The sequence below is a fragment of the Oryzias melastigma genome, linkage group LG8, assembly GCF_002922805.2.
Source record: "Oryzias melastigma strain HK-1 linkage group LG8, ASM292280v2, whole genome shotgun sequence".
In the NCBI taxonomy this organism is placed as follows: domain Eukaryota; kingdom Metazoa; phylum Chordata; class Actinopteri; order Beloniformes; family Adrianichthyidae; genus Oryzias; species Oryzias melastigma.
Window position 1 is genome coordinate 13,673,303 of NC_050519.1, and position 18,807 is coordinate 13,692,109.

General features: G+C 42.8%; 2 protein-coding genes across 2 annotated transcripts in view; one reads left to right on the forward strand and one right to left on the reverse strand.

The window, feature by feature from the left end:
* atad5a (ATPase family AAA domain containing 5a) overlaps positions 1 to 7,169 on the reverse strand; it is a 21,960-nt gene extending 14,791 nt beyond the window's left edge. Inside the window, 14 exon segments of the mRNA XM_036213066.1 lie at positions 8 to 185; positions 274 to 401; positions 472 to 551; positions 1,244 to 1,337; positions 1,512 to 1,823; positions 1,991 to 2,141; positions 2,244 to 2,392; positions 2,683 to 2,943; positions 3,019 to 3,154; positions 3,527 to 3,685; positions 3,760 to 3,844; positions 3,942 to 5,485; positions 5,820 to 5,883; positions 6,190 to 7,169. Of these exon segments, the coding sequence (XP_036068959.1) occupies positions 8 to 185; positions 274 to 401; positions 472 to 551; positions 1,244 to 1,337; positions 1,512 to 1,823; positions 1,991 to 2,141; positions 2,244 to 2,392; positions 2,683 to 2,943; positions 3,019 to 3,154; positions 3,527 to 3,685; positions 3,760 to 3,844; positions 3,942 to 5,485; positions 5,820 to 5,870 (3,328 nt within the window). The 5' untranslated portion in view covers positions 5,871 to 5,883; positions 6,190 to 7,169.
* A 969-nt stretch (positions 7,170 to 8,138) lies between these two features.
* LOC112146197 (GTPase IMAP family member 8) overlaps positions 8,139 to 18,807 on the forward strand; it is a gene marked incomplete in the record, with an annotated part of 36,101 nt that continues 25,432 nt past the window's right edge. Inside the window, 3 exon segments of the mRNA XM_024271875.2 lie at positions 8,139 to 8,271; positions 8,587 to 8,650; positions 9,439 to 10,132. Of these exon segments, the coding sequence (XP_024127643.2) occupies positions 8,626 to 8,650; positions 9,439 to 10,132 (719 nt within the window).

Below are 18,807 nucleotides of genomic sequence, written 5' to 3' on the forward strand. Positions count from 1 at the left end.
CACATACGTGGAGAGGATCCGGGCCTGAGGGAGCCGGAACCGCTGCTTGTTCCGTAGCTGTTAAAGTAGGAGGGTTTGGGTGGGCCGCGTCCCTGACTGTCCACCTGGTGCGACTGGGTCGCCTCCTTCAGTTGAGACAGGATGAGGCGGCCGCTGCGCTGAGAGGAAGCATTCACCTCAAACACCTGAAGAAGAAATGGAACACAAACTAGTGTTAGACACTTTACAGGCCTTGGCTGTCAGAGCCGATGTTTAAGTGTGACGCATTTACACCTTGAAGCCAAGCTCTTGGGCACAAGCATAGACTGCAGCAGTCTTCCCTACACCAGTGGGTCCTACGATGAGCATCGTGTTACACAATGTGTCCTCTCCGTACTCGTCTGCACCGTCCCAGTCTGAATCTGGAGATTAAAAACACAAATTAATTGAAAAGAATTTCAAAATTTAAAAATTAGGATAAAAAATTCTCACCAATGCTGCCTTCTTCTTTATTGCTTTTCTGATTTTTCTTCTCCTCTCTGTCTGTGCGAATTTTCCATTCTTTTAGCCAACTAGACAAAAAAAAAAAAAAAAAAATCAACATGCTTTTAAAGAAGTAAAATGAAAATAGAGGGCAATTCATTAAAACCCCACTCAAATTATTTTTGATCTATTTTCAAAGTGTTCCCAGTGGTCTTCTAATTATGTGTCCTTGAGTGACCAGAAAGGCGCTTTGAAATAAAATGTATTATTATTATTATGATAAAAACATTTTAGCCAAAATCAATTTTTAATCATTCAATTATTTTCTAGGACAGTTTCTGCAGAGCAGCAGTAATTCATTAGAAATTTGCCTCAGAGTTGTGAGACTGGAGCAACCCTGTTCCCCCTTTCCTTTGCTGAGAGCTCTCTGTTAACAAGGTAACAAGTTAAAAAGCATAATTCATATTTATTATTAAAAAATACATCGTAATGAATGCACAGCAGTATCAGAATAAGACTTTGTGGCTCCTATTAAGTTTCAATCATTAGAAAACAAACTTAATGGCTCCTTTACTGTGAAAGGTACCCAACCGAACATTACTGCTGGTACAACAGAAGAGGCACAGATGTACATGAATCTAGTTGTCTACAAGTGTATTTTCTAAGTGACAAATTCAACCCTTTTCAAACAATTTTTTTCTTTTCTTTATCCATGTCCTTTATCATCAGAAAAATGTCACAGGAACAAGTTAAAAATCTTCATCAGAGCGTTTTTCTTCACCTGTGCAGCCTCTTCACAGAGGCAGAGTTGTCTATAATTTCACTGCAGAGCTGCGGCTGATATTTGTCCGTCCACAGCAAGTCCTCCGCCGGATCTGAAGAGCACGACGAAAAACAAAAGCATGTTTGTGTTTCAGATTTGTAAAATGAGAGCATAACATTTGAGGAATTACAATCCTCTGGTTTACAAACATTATTTCCATTTAATGTTGATCAGCATTTGACATTTCAGAGCCAAACTTCTACATTATTATCATGTGGCTTCTCACCTTTTTTTCTAGTGTCTTCAACCAAAATCACATCATCTATAACAACCACAGAATCATCTTCTTTGGAGGTGGGAGCAGGTCTAAGGGAAGACTTCTTCTTCACCCCTTCTCCATCCTGCAGCCTGGACCTCTGAGACCGTCTAGTCCGGCTTTCTCTCCGTGGAGACTCTGGAGCAGCTGTGGAAACGTTATCTTCAGCCTGGCTGCACTTCTGCTTCTTTGCCACTTTTCCTGTCGTTTCTCCTTCATTGCTGCTCCTCTTTCTCTTTCCTCCAACAGGCTGTTGGGTGTTCGAACCTCCAGCTTTGGGTTCTAGTGAATAAATATATTCTATTTTAGGGTCAACAATTCTAAAACTATGATTCAAATCTTTCTCTTTTAGAGAGAAGACAAACAGTGGAAGACTGATCAAACAAAAAAAAAAAACAGGTTAACGCATCATGATATATTAAAGTCCGTCATTTCTATCAGATCCTAACCTGCAGGTGTGGACAGCAGTTGGTGGTCGGCACGTCTCTTCATTAGACGATTCATACACGTCTCTGCAGGAAAGTTAGGGTTGGACGTCCTGAACTCCTCCACCAGCAGCTGACGAACACTCTCCGAGAACTCCGGTCTCAAATCCCATCTCTGGGGAAAGAAAAGTTAACAATGGCTCAGGGAAAATCATAGTTCTGGTGAAAAATGAAGTAGTGGTGATTGTTTTTAGATGATAGTAAAATGTCATCATACGGTTTGGGCGACGCTTCTGCAGGTTGACTTTGTCGTTGCACCAAGAGAGCCACTGATGGGTGGGAGTGGAGTCGGCGTTTGGCTCCACAGGTCCTTCAGATGACTCAGCAGTGAAGATTTGGGCCACGGCAGACTCCAAAGAGGACAATCTGTTTTCGAAAAAAGATGTCATATTTCACCCAAAAGCCCATTAACCCTTTAACACCCGATCAACATGTTGACTTACTGTAATTTGTCAAGCGTCAACACAATCAACGTATTTCCATCAGATTCTAAAGCCGCTTTCTCTGCTTCAGAATCTGATGGAAATACGTTGATCGTGTAAACGCTTGACAAGCTACGGTATTTTTTTTAAAAAAGTTGTTATTTAAGCATCGCTGGCAACATAAACCACCACTTCACAAAAAAAGAAGGTAGCAGGTGGTATAAAGCAGCTCACCGTCTGGGGTTTGTGTCGTGTGAGTGACCGGCTGAAAGGAGGAGCAGGACACAGAGTAGGCTTCCTTGGACGCCACCGTTTTGGCAATCTGTTTCTTAAAAGACTCGGGCAAGCCGCTTTTCAGGAACTCCCTGCGGGCCTTGAACTGACCATCGTCCTTGGAGTTCTCAGAACCTTCACAACTGCTGTCATCGAATATGGAAATCACTGCCGAGGGCCTCTGAGCAGACTTCTCCTGACTCAGAGAGGCAGATTTGGAGCCTGTCAGAAAGAAAACGGACTGTTGGTACATGAGGTGGTAAATAACTGAAGTATTTGTGGTGGTAAATAAACTACCTGGTGCAGTCTTGACGTCTTTTCCAGCAGCTTTTCCCAGAACGTCATTCAGGCTTCGTAAAGCTTTTGGCGGTTTGTTCTTTTCAGGTGCATTCTGGGAAGAAGTGCTCTGGTCCTCAAGGCAGATGATGGAATCCTAAAAACAACCAAAAATAAAATTAAATAAAATAAAAACACACAATAGTCTTAAAAAGACAAAAAAAATCACTGCAAGGTCTGGAAAAGAATCCAATCTTACATTTATTACTTAATAGAATCGATTCTGGGAGAAAATTGAATAATCTGAAGGTTTAAAACAGCTGGACACATATCTATGATTATCATATTTAACCAATTTATAGTAATTGTTTTACATTTGTAACTAAAATGCATCCAAATACTCAATTATTTGTACAAATTATGTGATGTAAAATCGGGAAAAGAACAGTTTTATCATAAATAATAATAAATAAAAAAACTTTCACTATATTCATTTGATGAAATTAAAGTTTATTTTGTTTCCTCTCACCTCATCGTCGCAGTAGTTCCCCTTAAAAACGGCTTTATTTCGTCCCGATCGTCTCACAGTTTCCTGTTTCACGGCAGACTTTTTGTTTTGCTCAATGACTTGTTTTGCTTTTTCCACCAGTTTCTTAGCCTGCTTTCTTTTGCGAGACTCATTGGTTGTCTAAAAACAAAACAGAAAAGCATGACTTTTGAGGTACTTTTAAATCACATTGACTTGGATTTACATGAACTTACTCTAGATCTTTGAGAGGAGGTTTTGTCCACTTCAGTTTCAGCCTCTGATGCAGATTTATTTTTATGAACTCTACTAAATTTAATTCTTTATTTAGGAGAAAAGAAGAACACAATTAAAACAATCCAATCACTGCAAATGTGAACAATAAAAAGCAAAAAATTTTGAAGGAAATTTGCATCACCTGATTGGACTTTGCTTGGTATCTGGTGGGCTTATGATCTCCGCCACAAACACACCATGTTTGGACTTTCGTGTCTTGGATGGCACGAGCTTTATAGGGCTTTCCTGTGATTTGGCAGGAGTAATGCCCTCATTAGAAGCTTGCTGTCTCCTTGTTTTTCTTGCGGGAGTTGTTGGCGTGCTCTGAGATGTTTGTCTAATGACGGCCTCTCGTTTGGATCTCCTCATAACTGGCGTTGGGGGAGTTTCTGTCACATCTGGGTCTGCAGGTGAAGTGTTGGAATCGTCTTTTTTCTCCTTAATCCTTTCCTTTTTTGTCCGTTTCTTTGTGGCTTCTTTGATCTCTGGAGGGGTTTCCTTGATCGTAGGCTGCATGATCACATCCTCACCATCAGCAGTTTTCTCTGCGGTGTCTTTCTGTTTACCTTGGATCTTGACAGGTTTACTTTTGGGCCCATCCAGGCTGGGTTGCTTGAAAGCTGCCATGAACTGTTTTCTCTCGGCTTCACTGCACTTTGGAGCGGAATCACTCTCAAGCACATAGAGCTCGAGATCTTCCTCCTGAAGAACCACGTTGGATTTCAGCTTCACAGCGGGAGAAGAAAGCTTGGGTCCTAAATCTGTGGGAGGAGATCTGCTGGTCTCCACAGGACTATTAGACCTTCGTTTCTGGGTGAAGATAGATGCCATTTTGCCAACTGTTTTAACTTCTTCCCTGTTGGGTGAGATTGCATGAACTTCTGCTTGTATGGTGACAGTTCGAGGTGAGATCTGCAAAGGCGATGCCAAAAAATCCACATGTTGTTCAGCTTTGGGGATATCCATCTCTTCGGCCGTCGACTTCTCTTCTGATAGAATAGCTTCATCTTCATTTTTGTCGTCTTCATCCTTGCTTTGACTGCGCAGAAACTCCTCAAATGAGATTTTGACTGTGCTGTCTTTAACACACGAGGCGTCATCGTTGCCGACCTTCTCACTAACATCACACTCTGCTTCTTTCTCCGGCTCTAAGGGACTTTGCTTCTTTTTTCTTTGCTTTCGTGAAGTTTTAGCAGACTTTGATTCATCTCTTGGGGTCAACTCAGACATCTGAAGTGCTGATTTTGACTTTGAATCTTTTTTTTGCACCTGATCACTTTCAGTCACATCAACCACAGCATTTGACTGTAGTTCTGCTGCAGAGTCTTTGCTTTCTGGGGCTTTTTCAACTGTCATGCAGTCCACATCATTGCTGATACTTTCAGCCGTCACGAGCTCCCGGGCAGCTCTCCCGGTCTTTTTACCTCGTTTCTGAGACCCCTGTCTCTTTCCCTCTGACTTTTTTTGCTTTTCTTCAGCTTGAGGCTTCTGACAGTTTTCTAAAGACGGCTCAGGCGGGCATGTCTGCTCTTTAGAAGAGGGGACTTTTCGACAGAAATAGCTCATGATATTATTGGAGCGAGGAGGAGAAAAGGGTTTCTCCACCGGCTTGGGCACTGGAGAGAAATAGTTTGTGATCGGTTTGGCGGCAGGACCACCAGTATCTTTGCGAGACTTCTTGCAAGGCTGTTAAAGGAAAGACAAAGTGATTATTTTTATATTTTTAAGGTATGCAATCCAGAATAAAAAATAGCCTAAATACCACAATTATATAGCTTCAATTCACAGGTACTCAACAATAGTTTTAGATTTAGATGAAATATAGCCAATTACGTTAGAGTGGAGCATGACAGAGTTGATAGAAATAATTATTTAGATAAAAAACAAAAATAATTATAAAAAAAAAATCTACAACCAATGCATAAGAATGCATAATGTAGTCTTCTTGCTGCGATTTACAGAACATCAGCTGATATATGACTAAATGTTTATGGGGGAAAAAATTGCGTTGCTTTTTTACCTGAGTGTCAAAGTCCTCAATAACAGAGGCCATAGCCACAACACCAGCCATAATTTGACAGGACCTAAGGCAAAACGAAGCATTCATAAAAAACAAAATTAGAGCAAATTTACACAAACACAGATTCAAACAACCTATTTTATTAAAAAAGTGCAATATCTTATTTTTTTCTCCTCACGTAAAATAAAGCTACAATGTTCACTTGTTGAACATCCAGCAAAAATGAAGCTAAAGCAGTAAAAACAGCTGTTTTGGCTAAATTTATCCGTCATGAGGTTTTATTTATTGGCAACTCACTGTTTACATGTTCAAAAGGTCCTTATTTTGAAAGTACATAATAAACACAAACATTGGAAATGATAGCACTTACGTCAAATGTCGAACCCGCAACTTGTTGAATCTGTGAGGTTGTTTAATCTTTATGTTGTACGGGTCCAAAACGGTCCATTGTCAAAAGTTTCACTGTAAAACAACAAGCTAGCAGATTTCGGTAAATAATAGCTTCATAGTTCCCGCGCGAGCTCCGAACAGTTTACCGCTCTATGAGAAGAAAAAGTGCACCGAGTTACGCTCACGGACTAGGAAGTAATAAACGTCCCAATTTTTAATATATCTGTATTTATTTACTTCATATAAATAGTCCATTCAAAAACGCGCCAGACTGACTGAGAGTGAAAAGCGCCAAATAAATGTGACCTTTGACAGTACGCCCGACCACCAATCACAACACAGAAATTGGTTTCGTCATGTTGTGACGTAGTTAACCCAAAACAAAGATGGCGTCTCGACTTGCAGTTTGTATGAAGAGAAATTTATAGAGCGCCCTCTACCGACAAGGTTGTAACTGTGCGCACATCGCACTTCCCGTGTTCAAACCATAGACTGTATATAAAATAATTTTATTTATACAGTCTATGGTTCAAACCAACCGTGTGGCTCAATGACTGTATATAAGATTTTTTAATCATATTTTTTTTTGTTTTTACAGTCAATGGTGTGGCTTAAGTGCAGCTTTCGTATGACAAATACAGTAACACTGCAAGGATCGATCAGTCTAATAAAATGGGATCAAGGGAAGACCTGATTATCTGTGAAATTAAAGAAAATATTCTAAATCTCAGGGAATTTAAAGTTTTCAAAAACTTTGACAGTATTTGAGAAAAACAATTTTAATGTTTTGTGATGCCAGTCCTTTAAAGTTTGTGATTAGTATGATCTGTAATTCTGTATTTACTTTTACTTTTTCATGATTTTCATTTGTTGCTTTCTTACTATTGCCGCCTTGTTTAATTGTGTGTGTCTGTGTGATTCTTTGTAACAAATGGTAATTTTGCTAATTAGGTTAAAAAAAGCAACAAAAAAAATATGCTACTGATGAATGAAGCTTGTAAAATGGTTATGCTAATAGCAATATAAAACATATATGATATTCTAATGTTTAAAATGTTTTTTTTTAAATAAATGGGAAGCAAAATACACAAATGATCTATTTCCTAGAGATTGACCTAATAATCAAATTAGTTAATAACAGTTTCTTTATAGTGCCACTCAGTACTTTAAGAAGCAGTACGACAAAAAAAAAAAAAGAAACAGTTAAAATTATAATGGCCAAAATATAAGAACTTTAACAAAAACGTTTTTTTCCAGGGAACAATCGTGTTTGAAATGATTCCAGTTAATGTTGATAGGAGGTTCTTATCTTAAATCATTGAAGTCATGCTGAACAGTAGTGCCAACCTTTAACTACCAGAAGCAGAGTGGTCTTTTAACAAAGAACATTTCAGCACATAGTCATGTAGGACAGGAACCAAACCTGGAATCTTCCAATCAGAGGTCGACCATACTATAGTTTCTGAGTTATCTACTTCTATTTCTAGACCTTGAAATTGTTTACATTTGTTCTCATGTTACTAGATCACTATTCCTCCTTGACAATAATTAAATAATAATAATGATTAATGTTAGTGTTTCATGATTGCTGGACATGCGTTTTTAATTCAACAAGTGAACACTTAGAGACCAGCTTTCATAGTAATAATGGAATGGAATTCATATTTTTATAACATCTGTTAATTACGCAATACTCTACACTAATTGGTTGAATATGTTTTCTTCATTGTTAAAGTAAAATAACCACTAACAATTGTATTAACTGAGTGAGACTTTAACAGTGAATTACTAGGAGCCTGTTCAATAAAATGAGATGATTTTTGGTGTAGTAGTACTTTATGAAGTAGGTATACCAAATAGGACAAAACTATAAAGGAATTGTGCTCTTCTAAATAGAGCAAAAAGTGTTGGAATATATTAATTATTAATGGAACACATAAAATTCAGTGACGGTGGACATTGGACCACGGAAATGCTAGCGGTGGCTCACCTGAGTGCATTCAGACAGTAAAGGAAAGTTCCTCAGCATAACACTTCATTTTTCATCCGTACGCCCTTCAAGGTGAGTAAAACTAAATTATATTGTATAACCATTGACGTGACGGTCTATGTGTATAAACTAAGTAGGGGTTGATTTCATGATTTAGAAAAAAAAAATGCTGTAGCCTTAAAAAAATCTTCACTAAGCTAAAAGTTAAGGCTGGAACTTTTTCCTACTCCATAAACATATTCTAACTTTTATGGAAAACTCAGAATTTGTATCAACTTCTTTGCAAGATTTTCTTTTTTATTATTATTATTGTTTGAAGAATATTCCATGAGAACATTTGGAAATGTGTGGGAAGAAACTAAATTGTTGCCTTTACTTTCGATTCAGACTTGTTTCAGGTGGATTTCACTGGATCAAGTTCAAGTTATGGCTGACGCAGTTCCAAAGTCTGGTGAGTGATGTTTACACAATTATGGAGATTCATAAAAAGCGTTATATAAAGCTCAGTTATTACTTTGTAATGATTTATAAATGTCTGGTAAACTGTCAGTAGATATATTCACCTCATACAATCAGGATTAGTGTTTACTTCAATGTCATTTTCTTCTAAACTGAATTGTCATATTATGATTTTAACACTTATAATAAATGTTCAGGTGAATACTTTAATGTCTTCAGAGGAACTCTTTGGGAATTAAAAGAAACTTTAAGTAGTAAATGTGATTCTAAAGAAAACCTTTGATCATCTTCATCATCTTCTTTCTCAGAATCCTTATAAATTATTGTGTTCTCATTAACTTTTAATTAATGGAGATGGATATATAAACTTTAAAATAATATAAGTAAAATAAAAAAATTGATTAGAAAGAAGTCTAGAATAATTCTCTTGGCTCTACTGAAAAAGTGATTTGGAAAACAAGTGAACAATGACTTTTTAATCCACTTCTTGTTTGATTTGATTTGATTTGATTTCCTCCAGAAGCTTGAAGAACAGTTTGTGACTTTTTGGATCCAACAAAATGAAATTAAATTTTTGTTTTGATTCCAACAACCAAACAACTGAACGTCTGTTTTATCTATGGCTTTCTGAGATCACATTTATTGTTGACTACGCTCCAAAATACTGTCTTTATTAAAAAACAAAATGTATACCAAGCATCATGATGTTTAAATGAAATAGTTCTTACTTTAATATTCGATTCAGTATTTTTTTTCCTTTCTTCTATTTTTTTTTTGTAGGGAAAGGTGGTTCCTGTCCAGAGTTAAGGATTGTTTTAATTGGGGGAAGAACATTAATAAAAGGAAGTAAAAGTTCTACTGGAAACTTGATACTCGGTCAAAATGTTTTTGACACCAGCAGTAGAACTGCTCAAAGTACAGCGAGACAGAGAGAGGTTCACGGCAGACTAGTGACTGTGGTTGATACTCCAGGATGGTGGTGGTACTATCCACGAGAAGAAACTCCAGAACTGGACCAGATAGAAATCCAGAACAGTGTCCATCTTTGTCCTCCAGGTCCTCACGTCTTTCTTCTGGTCATTCCTGTTGAGTGGAATTTTCCTCTGATTGTCAAATCATCTCTGAAAGAACACTTGGAACTTTTTAATGCAGATGTGCTCAAACACACAATTGTGCTGTTCACTGCATTTTCCTCATACAAAGAGGAAAACATTCAACATTATATCAAAGTAAACCCATCAGTTCAGCAGATTCTTCAACAATGTGGAAACAGAAAACATTTTCTTCATATCAGTGACAGCGCTGACAGAACCCAAGTCTTGGAGCTGTTCAGGAAAATTGAAGAACTGGTTACAAACAACCTCAACAATCCTTACTCAGTGGATGAAACTCGAGGAACCATTTTGACACAAAAACTTCAAAGTTTTGTAGAAAATGCATCAAGAAGACGCAACAAAGTGCAGAAAAAAAGACAGAATCTCAGAGCTCAGATTGAAGGTATGTTACAAACTTCTTCATTCTTCATTTTAAAAAGCAATTATGATATTTTTGTCTTAATCAGTTTATAATGGTAGGTCCAAATATTTTTGGACCTACCATTATAAAAATGTCACATGCAGAAAAAAATGATTAAACATTTTCTAACTATAATATTTTCAGATTTGGCTTGTAACAATTCATATGAGGTTTCTGATGCTTTATTTATTTATTTTTATTATTTCATTGTCTACAGGTATCAAGAACCTCCCTGATCATTTAAAGTTGGTCTTAGTTGGTCCTCAGTGGTCGGGCAAGAGTTCAGCAGGAAATATTATTCTAGGAAAAGATTCATTTGAAGTGAATAAAAACTGGGATAGTCCAAGAACAGCACAATGTGAAATAGGTCACGGTGTGTTTGCAGACAGACGACTTACAGTTGTAGATTCTCCCTGCTGGTATTACAGACACACCCTTCAGGACACCAGAGAGATGGACAAACTAGAAATAGAGAATAGTTTGTATATGTGTCCTCCAGGACCACATGCAGTTCTCCTGGTGATTAACCTTATAACTGCAGTTAATGCAACGTACCAGAGATCAGTTCAGGATCACATGAGTCTGTTTGGAGATGATGTTTGGAAGCACACAATCATTCTGTTTACAATGAGCGACTGGCTTGGAGTGAAGACTGTAGAGGAGAGGATAGAGAGTGATGAAGGGCTGCAGTGGCTGGTGAACAAATGTGAGAACAGATATCATGTCCTGAACAACCTGGAGCGCAATAATAGAGAACAAGTAAAGGTTCTCCTGGAGAAGATTGAGGAGATGTGGGCAGAAAATGATGATCCTTATTATGAAGTCGACCAGAGAAGAGCAGCAGAAATGGAGACTCTGAGAGAGGATGCAGACAAAAGAGCCAAAATGATGAAGAAGATCATTGAAAGACAGTCAAGAGTACTGAAAGAAATCTTTAAAGGTGAAGTCAAATCATGAGTCTTCATTGATACATTTAAAGAATATTTAAAGTTTGTGATTAAATGTGTTTTCTGTTTATTACAGAGGAGAGACAGTCACTCAGTGAGATCAGAGTTGTTCTGTTGGGTCGGAAAAGATCAGGAAAAAGTACTGCAGGAAATCGGATTCTGTTCATGGAAAAATTTGAAGGAGGATTTTACACAGCTGGTATTAAGAAGGTATCCGATGATTTTATCTTTAAAGTTTTAACAATCCTAAAGTTGCTCAAATCTTAATTGTGTTTGTCTGTGCAGGACAATGAAGATGAAAGAGTTTCTGTGAAACATCAAGGAGATTTTGATGGAGTTAAAGTCTCAGTTGTTGAGGCTCCAGGCTGGTACAAAGACACAAAAGCTCCTGACTGGCTCAAACATGAAGTTCATCGTAGTGTTTCCATGTGTGATCCGGGGCCTCACGCTTTTCTCCTGGTTGTTCCTGTTTGTAAATCATTCACTGAAAAAGATCTCAGAGAATTTGTTGATCTCCTGAAGCCCTTCACTGAGAAAGTGTGGGCACACTGCATGGTTCTGTTCACATGGGGACAATGGCTCGGTAAACACTCAATAGAGGATCACATTGTCAGAGAAGGAAAAGCTCTTCAGGAGTTGTTGACAAAGTGTGATAACAGATACCTTGTTTTCTGCAGGGAATATTCTGATATTCCACTTAAAGATCTGCTCCAAAAAGTTATTGACATCTCAACACGAAACAGGGGATGTTTCTCACATGAAGACAAACAAATAAAGCCAACTTTTTTATCCCAGCAACAAAAACAGCCGATGCTGACAGAAGAGGAGTGGAAGAAGAGAGAACAGATGCTGATTGACAGAATGATGAGAGCTTTAGCAAATGAACCAGATCAAACAGGAATACAACCTGTGAAGGTGGCAAGAAGCATGGATGATACTGTTATTCCTAACAGTGAGTTTAATCTTGTTAAATAAATGAATTGAGAATGAGCTCTGCAGTTTTTGACAACATTTATCTGTTTCAGTGAGTGGAGATGCTACATCTGAATATGGGAGCTTCTCAGGACTTCAAAGAGGACACAGAAATGTTTCTGAATGGCTGAAACAACGTACCAGATTCTCTGATGTTACCTCTGGGATCTACAGCGCTTCTTCAGCAGCGAGTCATGTGGAGGAGTTTGATGAATATCCAGCATTGGAAGATTAGCTGAACATCGATCCACTTCCAGAAAAGAAAGAAATTTCTGCAACTTTCAGAGCTTTTCGAAACACGACAAATATTCGGTGCAGACATTCATTTTAAACCACACAGACACAGAACTGAAACTATAATACAGAACAGAAGAAACTTAAAGATGATAAGGATTTTGATTTCTTACATTCATTTGATACAATTACTACAGATTAACTTTTTAAAAACACTTATCATGAGTCTTTTAACATCTTTTTAAATAGCTAAACATCTTTTTTACATTTAATATTTGTTTTCTTTTGGTCTTTGCTTTTTTAATCATATATTTAAGTGGTAACTTTCTGTTGTAGAATATTCCTCATGTTTCTTAATGGTTTTATCTTTAAATCTATTTGTTCTGCATTATGCTCATCTTCTAAGAAGTGATTAGACATACATTGATCATTCCATTGTTAAGGGATATTGGTATTTTTATTTTAACATAGACTAATATTTTATGTAACTCTGGTGGTATTCAATATAAAGAACTTACCGAAGAATTTAAATGTTATTCTTTCATGTTTCCAGTATCTGAATCATGGCTTTGAAACATGTTTTTGTAGTTGTCAGATAATTGTAAAACTCTTAGGCACCACTAGGGGTCATTTTAGTCTGATTAATCAAATCGAAAACAAAAGGACAGAAAAATATAAAAGTTCCTGTAGCCTTAAATATATTAAAAATGATTGTGAAGCTCTGACTTTTTATTCATTGTTTATTCAGATGATTAAATGAGCCAAACAGAACAGACTCTCTTTTTGTTCAATGTTTGTAACCAGTGGAACTTTATACAACAAACCCAGAACTTCAATGAACAAAATTTTAAAGACTCAGTTTGCAGCAAAGGTAATCTGTCTTTTAGTCTTACAAGAAGCTGAAGGTTATTTTCTTTTCTTTGTACATAAGTCTTGTGATCTCAGCTCCAGACGTTGAAACAGCACTAGTATTATTCAGAAAGTGCTGGTAAAAACTATCCCTTTAGAAGAGTTAAAACATTTTTAACAAACTATAGAGTAGAAAGTAATTATGAAACAATTGGTCATAATGCTATAAACATTAAGATGTTGGTTAATTCTGATAACTTTTTAAAACAGTGACAAGGTTGAAAGAGTTGTGACCATTAATAAAGTCTTTAAGAAAAAGATCCCTATTGTCACAAAGAGGCAGACAGCTGGTTCCACGTGCAGCAGGTTTATTAATAGTCCACAGAATAAGCAGGGTCAGACAGGCAGAGGTCATACACGGGCATGGGATCATCCGAGACGAGCGAGACGGAGAGTCAGAGTCCAGGCGAGGGTCAGGGGCAGGCGGCAGGCAATCAGAATAACAGGGTCGTATGCAGAAGATCAGGTCAGGAGTAAACGCTCAGAATTGCAGGCAGGGTGGCACAAACAAAGCTTCGCGGGGAGTGGAGTGTGGAGCCAGACTAAATGCTGAGGAGGTGATGAGGTGATGGGGAACAGCTGATGAGTCCAGGAGATGGCAGGTGGTGAGCTCAAAACTCTGGTGAGCGCTCCCTCTGGTGACTGGAGACGGTAGCAGCAGGTTGCTCCATGACAGAGACCTCCCCCTTGCGAGAAGCTCCGGAAGCGAGGAATCGTCCGACGCCGGGGTCGTCCACGAGTTCGGGGAGCAGGTCTGTCTGGGTGGCGATGGTGGAACTCACTGATCAGGTAGGGGTCAAGGATGACATCTGTGGTGACCCAGGAGCGTTCTTCTGGGCCGTACCCCTCCCAATCCACCAGATATTGAAGCCGACCCCCCCGGCGCCGGGAGTCCAAGAGCCCTCTGACGAGGTAGACCGCCTCCCCCTCCACCATCACCGGGGGTACCCGAACCTCCGACGGATCAGGATGAGGCTCCGCTTCTGGGGGACCACCGGCAGGTTTCAGCAAGGAGACGTGGAAGGTGGGTGAGATGCGGTATTTGGGAGGCAACTGCAGGCGATAGGACACAGGGGTGATCTGGCGGAGAACCTTGAAAGGCCCCACATACCTCGGACTAAGCTTCTTGCAGGGGAGCCGTAGTCGGAGGTCTCGGGTCGAAAGCCAGACCCACTGGCCTGGAACCAAATCGGGACCAGGACGCCGGCGCCGATCGGCCTGCACCTGGGTTCGGCGAACAGCACGTTGTAGCTGAACATGAGCTGCCTCCCATGTCTCCTCACATCGACGGAACCACTCGTCCACAGTTGGCAGCTCCGTAGATCCGCCCGACCAGGGGAAGAATGGAGGTTGAACCCCCAGCACACACTGAAAGGGGGTGAGTCCCGTGGCAGCCTTCCTGAGGGAGTTCTGGGCGTATTCGGCCCAAACCAGGAATCGACTCCAGTCCTCCTGGTGTTGACTGCAGTAAGTACGGAGGAACCTCGTGACTTCCTGGTTCAGGCGTTCCACTTGGCCGTTAGATTGGGGATGATAGCCGGAGGTGAGGCTCACATTTACGCCCAGGCCCCTGCACATGGCTTGCCACACCCGAGAGGTGAACTGCGGACCACGATCCGACACGATGTCCTCCGGAAGTCCGTAGTGCCGGAACACGTGGTCGAGGAGCTGCTCTGCGGTCTCCAGAGCCGTGGGCAGCTTGGGCAACGGAATCAGCCGGCAGGCTTTTGAAAAACGGTCAATGACTGAGAGGATGGTGGTATTACCTCTTGACCGGGGCAGATTGGTAATGAAGTCCACTGCGATGTGTGACCAGGGACGACGTGGAATGGGCAGGGGTTGCAGGAGGCCGGCTGGAAGCTGTCGTGGCGACTTTGCAGTTTGGCAGGCAGCACACCGGGTGACGTACTGGGCTACGTCTGCCTGCAAAGTGGGCCACCAAAAAGAAGTTGCGGTTAAGGCCTGTGTGCCGGCCATACCTGGGTGTCCTGCGGCTGGAGAGTCATGCACCAGTTGGAGAACTTTTTGTCGATGGGACGGAGGCACATACACCTTATCCCCTGGGCAGGATGGTGGTGGTGCCTCAGCTGCGTTGAGCTCAGCCAACTCTGTCATTAAGTCCCATTGGACGGGAGCCAGGATAAACGACGAGGGCAGGACAGTCTCTGGTGCTACCGACCTCCCTCCAGAGTCATCGTGAAGACGAGACAGGGCGTCAGCCTTTCCATTTTTTGAGCCTGGACGATACGTGATCTGAAAACAGAAGCGTGAGAAGAACAGGGACCAGCGTGCTTGTCGTGGGTTCAACCTCTTGGCTGTCTTAATATATTCCAGGTTTTTATGGTCCGTTAGAACTAGGAAAGGCTGAGCCGATCCCTCAAGCCAGTGTCTCCATTCAGAGAACGCCTCCTTCATGGCCAACAGTTCTCGGTCACCCACGCCGTAGTTCCGCTCTGCATTGTTTAGCTTCCGGGAAAAGTAGGCACATGGAAACATCTTGGCTGGTTGACCCTGGCGTTGTGACAGCACAGCTCCTATTCCTGTGTCCGAGGCATCCACCTCCACAATGAACTGTGCACCTGGGTCCGGGTGACGGAGGATGGGTGCCTGGGTGAAGCGCTGCTTCAGTGTCTGGAAAGCCTCTGAAGCAGCTGGAGTCCAGATCAGGCGTTTGGGGGCCCCTTTCAGGAGAGCAGTGAGAGGAGCTGCCACCATGCTGAAGCCACGGATGAAGCGTCGGTAGAAGTTGGCAAACCCGATGAACCTTTGCAGCTCCCTGACAGTGGTTGGCTGAGGCCACTGTTGCACAGCCTCCACCTTGGCCTGGTCCATGGCCACGCCCTCTGCACCGATGATATAACCAAGAATTGCAATGGAGGTCCTGTGAAACTCGCATTTCTCCCCCTTGGCATACAGCTTGTGTTTGATGAGCCGCTGCAACACCTGTCGGACATGCGTGACGTGTTCCTGAAATGAGTTGGAGTAAACCAGGATGTCGTCTATGTACACGACAACAAAACGCTGTAGCATGTCCCGAAAAATGTCATTGACAAAGGCCTGGAATACAGAGGGAGCGTTACAGAGACCGAAGGGCATGACCAGGTACTCATAATGTCCCGAGGTGGTCGAAAAAGCGGTCTTCCATTCATCCCCCTCCCGCATTCGGATGAGGTTATAAGCGCTCCTCAAGTCCAATTTCGTGAAATACCGGGCCGAACTGAGCTGCTCCAGCGCCGAGGGAACCAGAGGCAGAGGGTAACGGTATTTCACAGTCACTTCGTTCAGGTTGCGGTAATCCACACATGGCCTCAGCCCCCCATCCTTCTTCTTCACAAAGAAGAAGCCTGCAGAGGCAGGTGACGTCGACGGTCGGATGAAACCCTTTGCCAACTCCTCCTGGATGTAGGACTGCATGGCAGCTGACTCCGGTTGCGACAGCGGGAACACCCGTCCTCGGGTGGGCACTGCCCCCGGCAACAGGTCAATGGCGCAGTCGTAGGAGCGATGTGGAGGGAGCTGTGTGGCACGTTGTTTGCTGAAAGCCACCTGCAGATCTCGGTATTGGACCGGCAACCCCTCCTCCACTCCGGTCGTGCTGATATCCATGAGGGCGGCGGCCGCGATCGGCCGTGAGACTGCAGGAGCAGACCCCTGGAGACCCTGAAGGCAGTGTCGCCGGCAGTGAGCAGAGCTGAACATGAGTTTGTGTTCTGACCAGTTTATATTGGGGTTGTGCTTCTCCAGCCAAGGCAGACCGAGGATGACAGGACAGCGGGGAGAGTCTATGGCGAAGAGGCGGAGAGTCTCATAGTGTTGGTCCGGCGCAGTGACAGACAGGTCCTGGGTCAGAAACCGGATCTGACCCGACCCCAGCGGTCTCCCGTCCAGGGCGGTGACTGCCACTCGGGCATCACAGGAGAGCAGTGGCACAGCATTATATCGAGCAAAGTCCAAATCAATGAAATTCCCTGCTGCCCCAGAGTCAATCATAGCCTGCGTTTTCACTGCACGGTCATCAAAGTGCAGGATAATCGGTAGAGTCAAGGTGAAAGCAGGTTCACCTACTGGTTCTGCAGACCGACGTGGTTGACGGTTGGGGCAGGTGTTGCGGATGTGACCTGGCTGACCACAGTAGAGACAGAGATCCTGCTGGACGCGTCGCGCTCTCTCCTTAGGTGAGAGCTGGGTGGAGCCGAGCTGCATGGGCTTGCGGTGTGGGCCAGGGGCCCCCGGGAGAAATGATGAGCCGCCCCTGGAGCTGACAGGGGGTGGCGTGGCTGGCGTGTCCTCAGCAGGTTGTCAAGCTTGATGGTGAGAGCGATGAGGTTATCCAATGACAGTCCCTCGTCGCGACACGCCAGCTCTCGCTGCAGCTCTGTGGTGAGTCCCTCGCGAAAGGCTGTTGTCAGCGCGCTGCTCGTCCAGTCCGTGCGCGCAGCCAGAGTTCTGAAGCGCAGCGAATAAGCTGCAGCGGTCTGCCGTCCCTGCTTGATGCCGTACAGCTGTGCTCCAGCGTCTTTTCCATCCGTGGGGTGGTTAAACACCTCCCGTAACTGCTGCGTGAATGCCGTATAAGAACGGAAGGGCAACGATCCTCCAGTCCAGAGCACAGCGATCCAGTCACGCGCTGCCCCGGTCAGCAGAGAGCATACCAGAGACACTTTGGCCTCCTCCGTCGGATAGAGGCTGGGTTGTTGCCGCAGAAACAGTTCACATTGCATGAGAAATCCCACACATTGCTCTGGATCCCCGCTGAACTTGTCCGGAAGCGCCATCAGAAGACCCGGCGTGTGAGCAGGTGTCGGATCCGATGCGCAGTCAGCGGCGGCAGCTGCGGGTGACGGCTGGAAGGCTGAAGAGGCCGCAGAGGAGACGCTGCTGACAGGTGGGTTGAGCTGCAGGCGTGTCATAATGGCTTCAGTCGCAGCGTTGAGACGTTGAAGCTGGCTTCTGTGTTCGAGCAGTAACACAGCATACCCCGCCGGGTTTGTCGGGGTGGAAACTCCTGCTGCTGGATCCATGTTTGGCGAAGCTTTCTGTCACAAAGAGGCAGACAGCTGGTTCCACGTGCAGCAGGTTTATTAATAGTCCACAGAATAAGCAGGGTCAGACAGGCAGAGGTCATACACGGGCATTGGATCATCCGAGACGAGCGAGACGGAGAGTCAGAGTCCAGGCGAGGGTCAGGGGCAGGCGGCAGGCAATCAGAATAACAGGGTCGTATGCAGAAGATCAGGTCAGGAGTAAATGCTCAGAATTGCAGGCAGGGTGGCACAAACAAAGCTTCGCGGAGAGTGGAGTGTGGAGCCAGACTAAATGCTGAGGAGGTGATGAGGTGATGGGGAACAGCTGATGCTGATGAGTCCAGGAGATGGCAGGTGGTGAGCTCAAAACTCTGGTGAGCGCTCCCTCTGGTGACTGGAGACGGTAGCAGCAGGTTGCTCCATGACACCTATAAACCTGATCAAGAATTTATTCAATTTTTTCTGTCAATGGAAGGGACAGCCCCTGATCCTCTTCTGTACTTTTTGTTATTTTACTTCCTTTGCTCATTCTTTGTGTTCTTCTGATG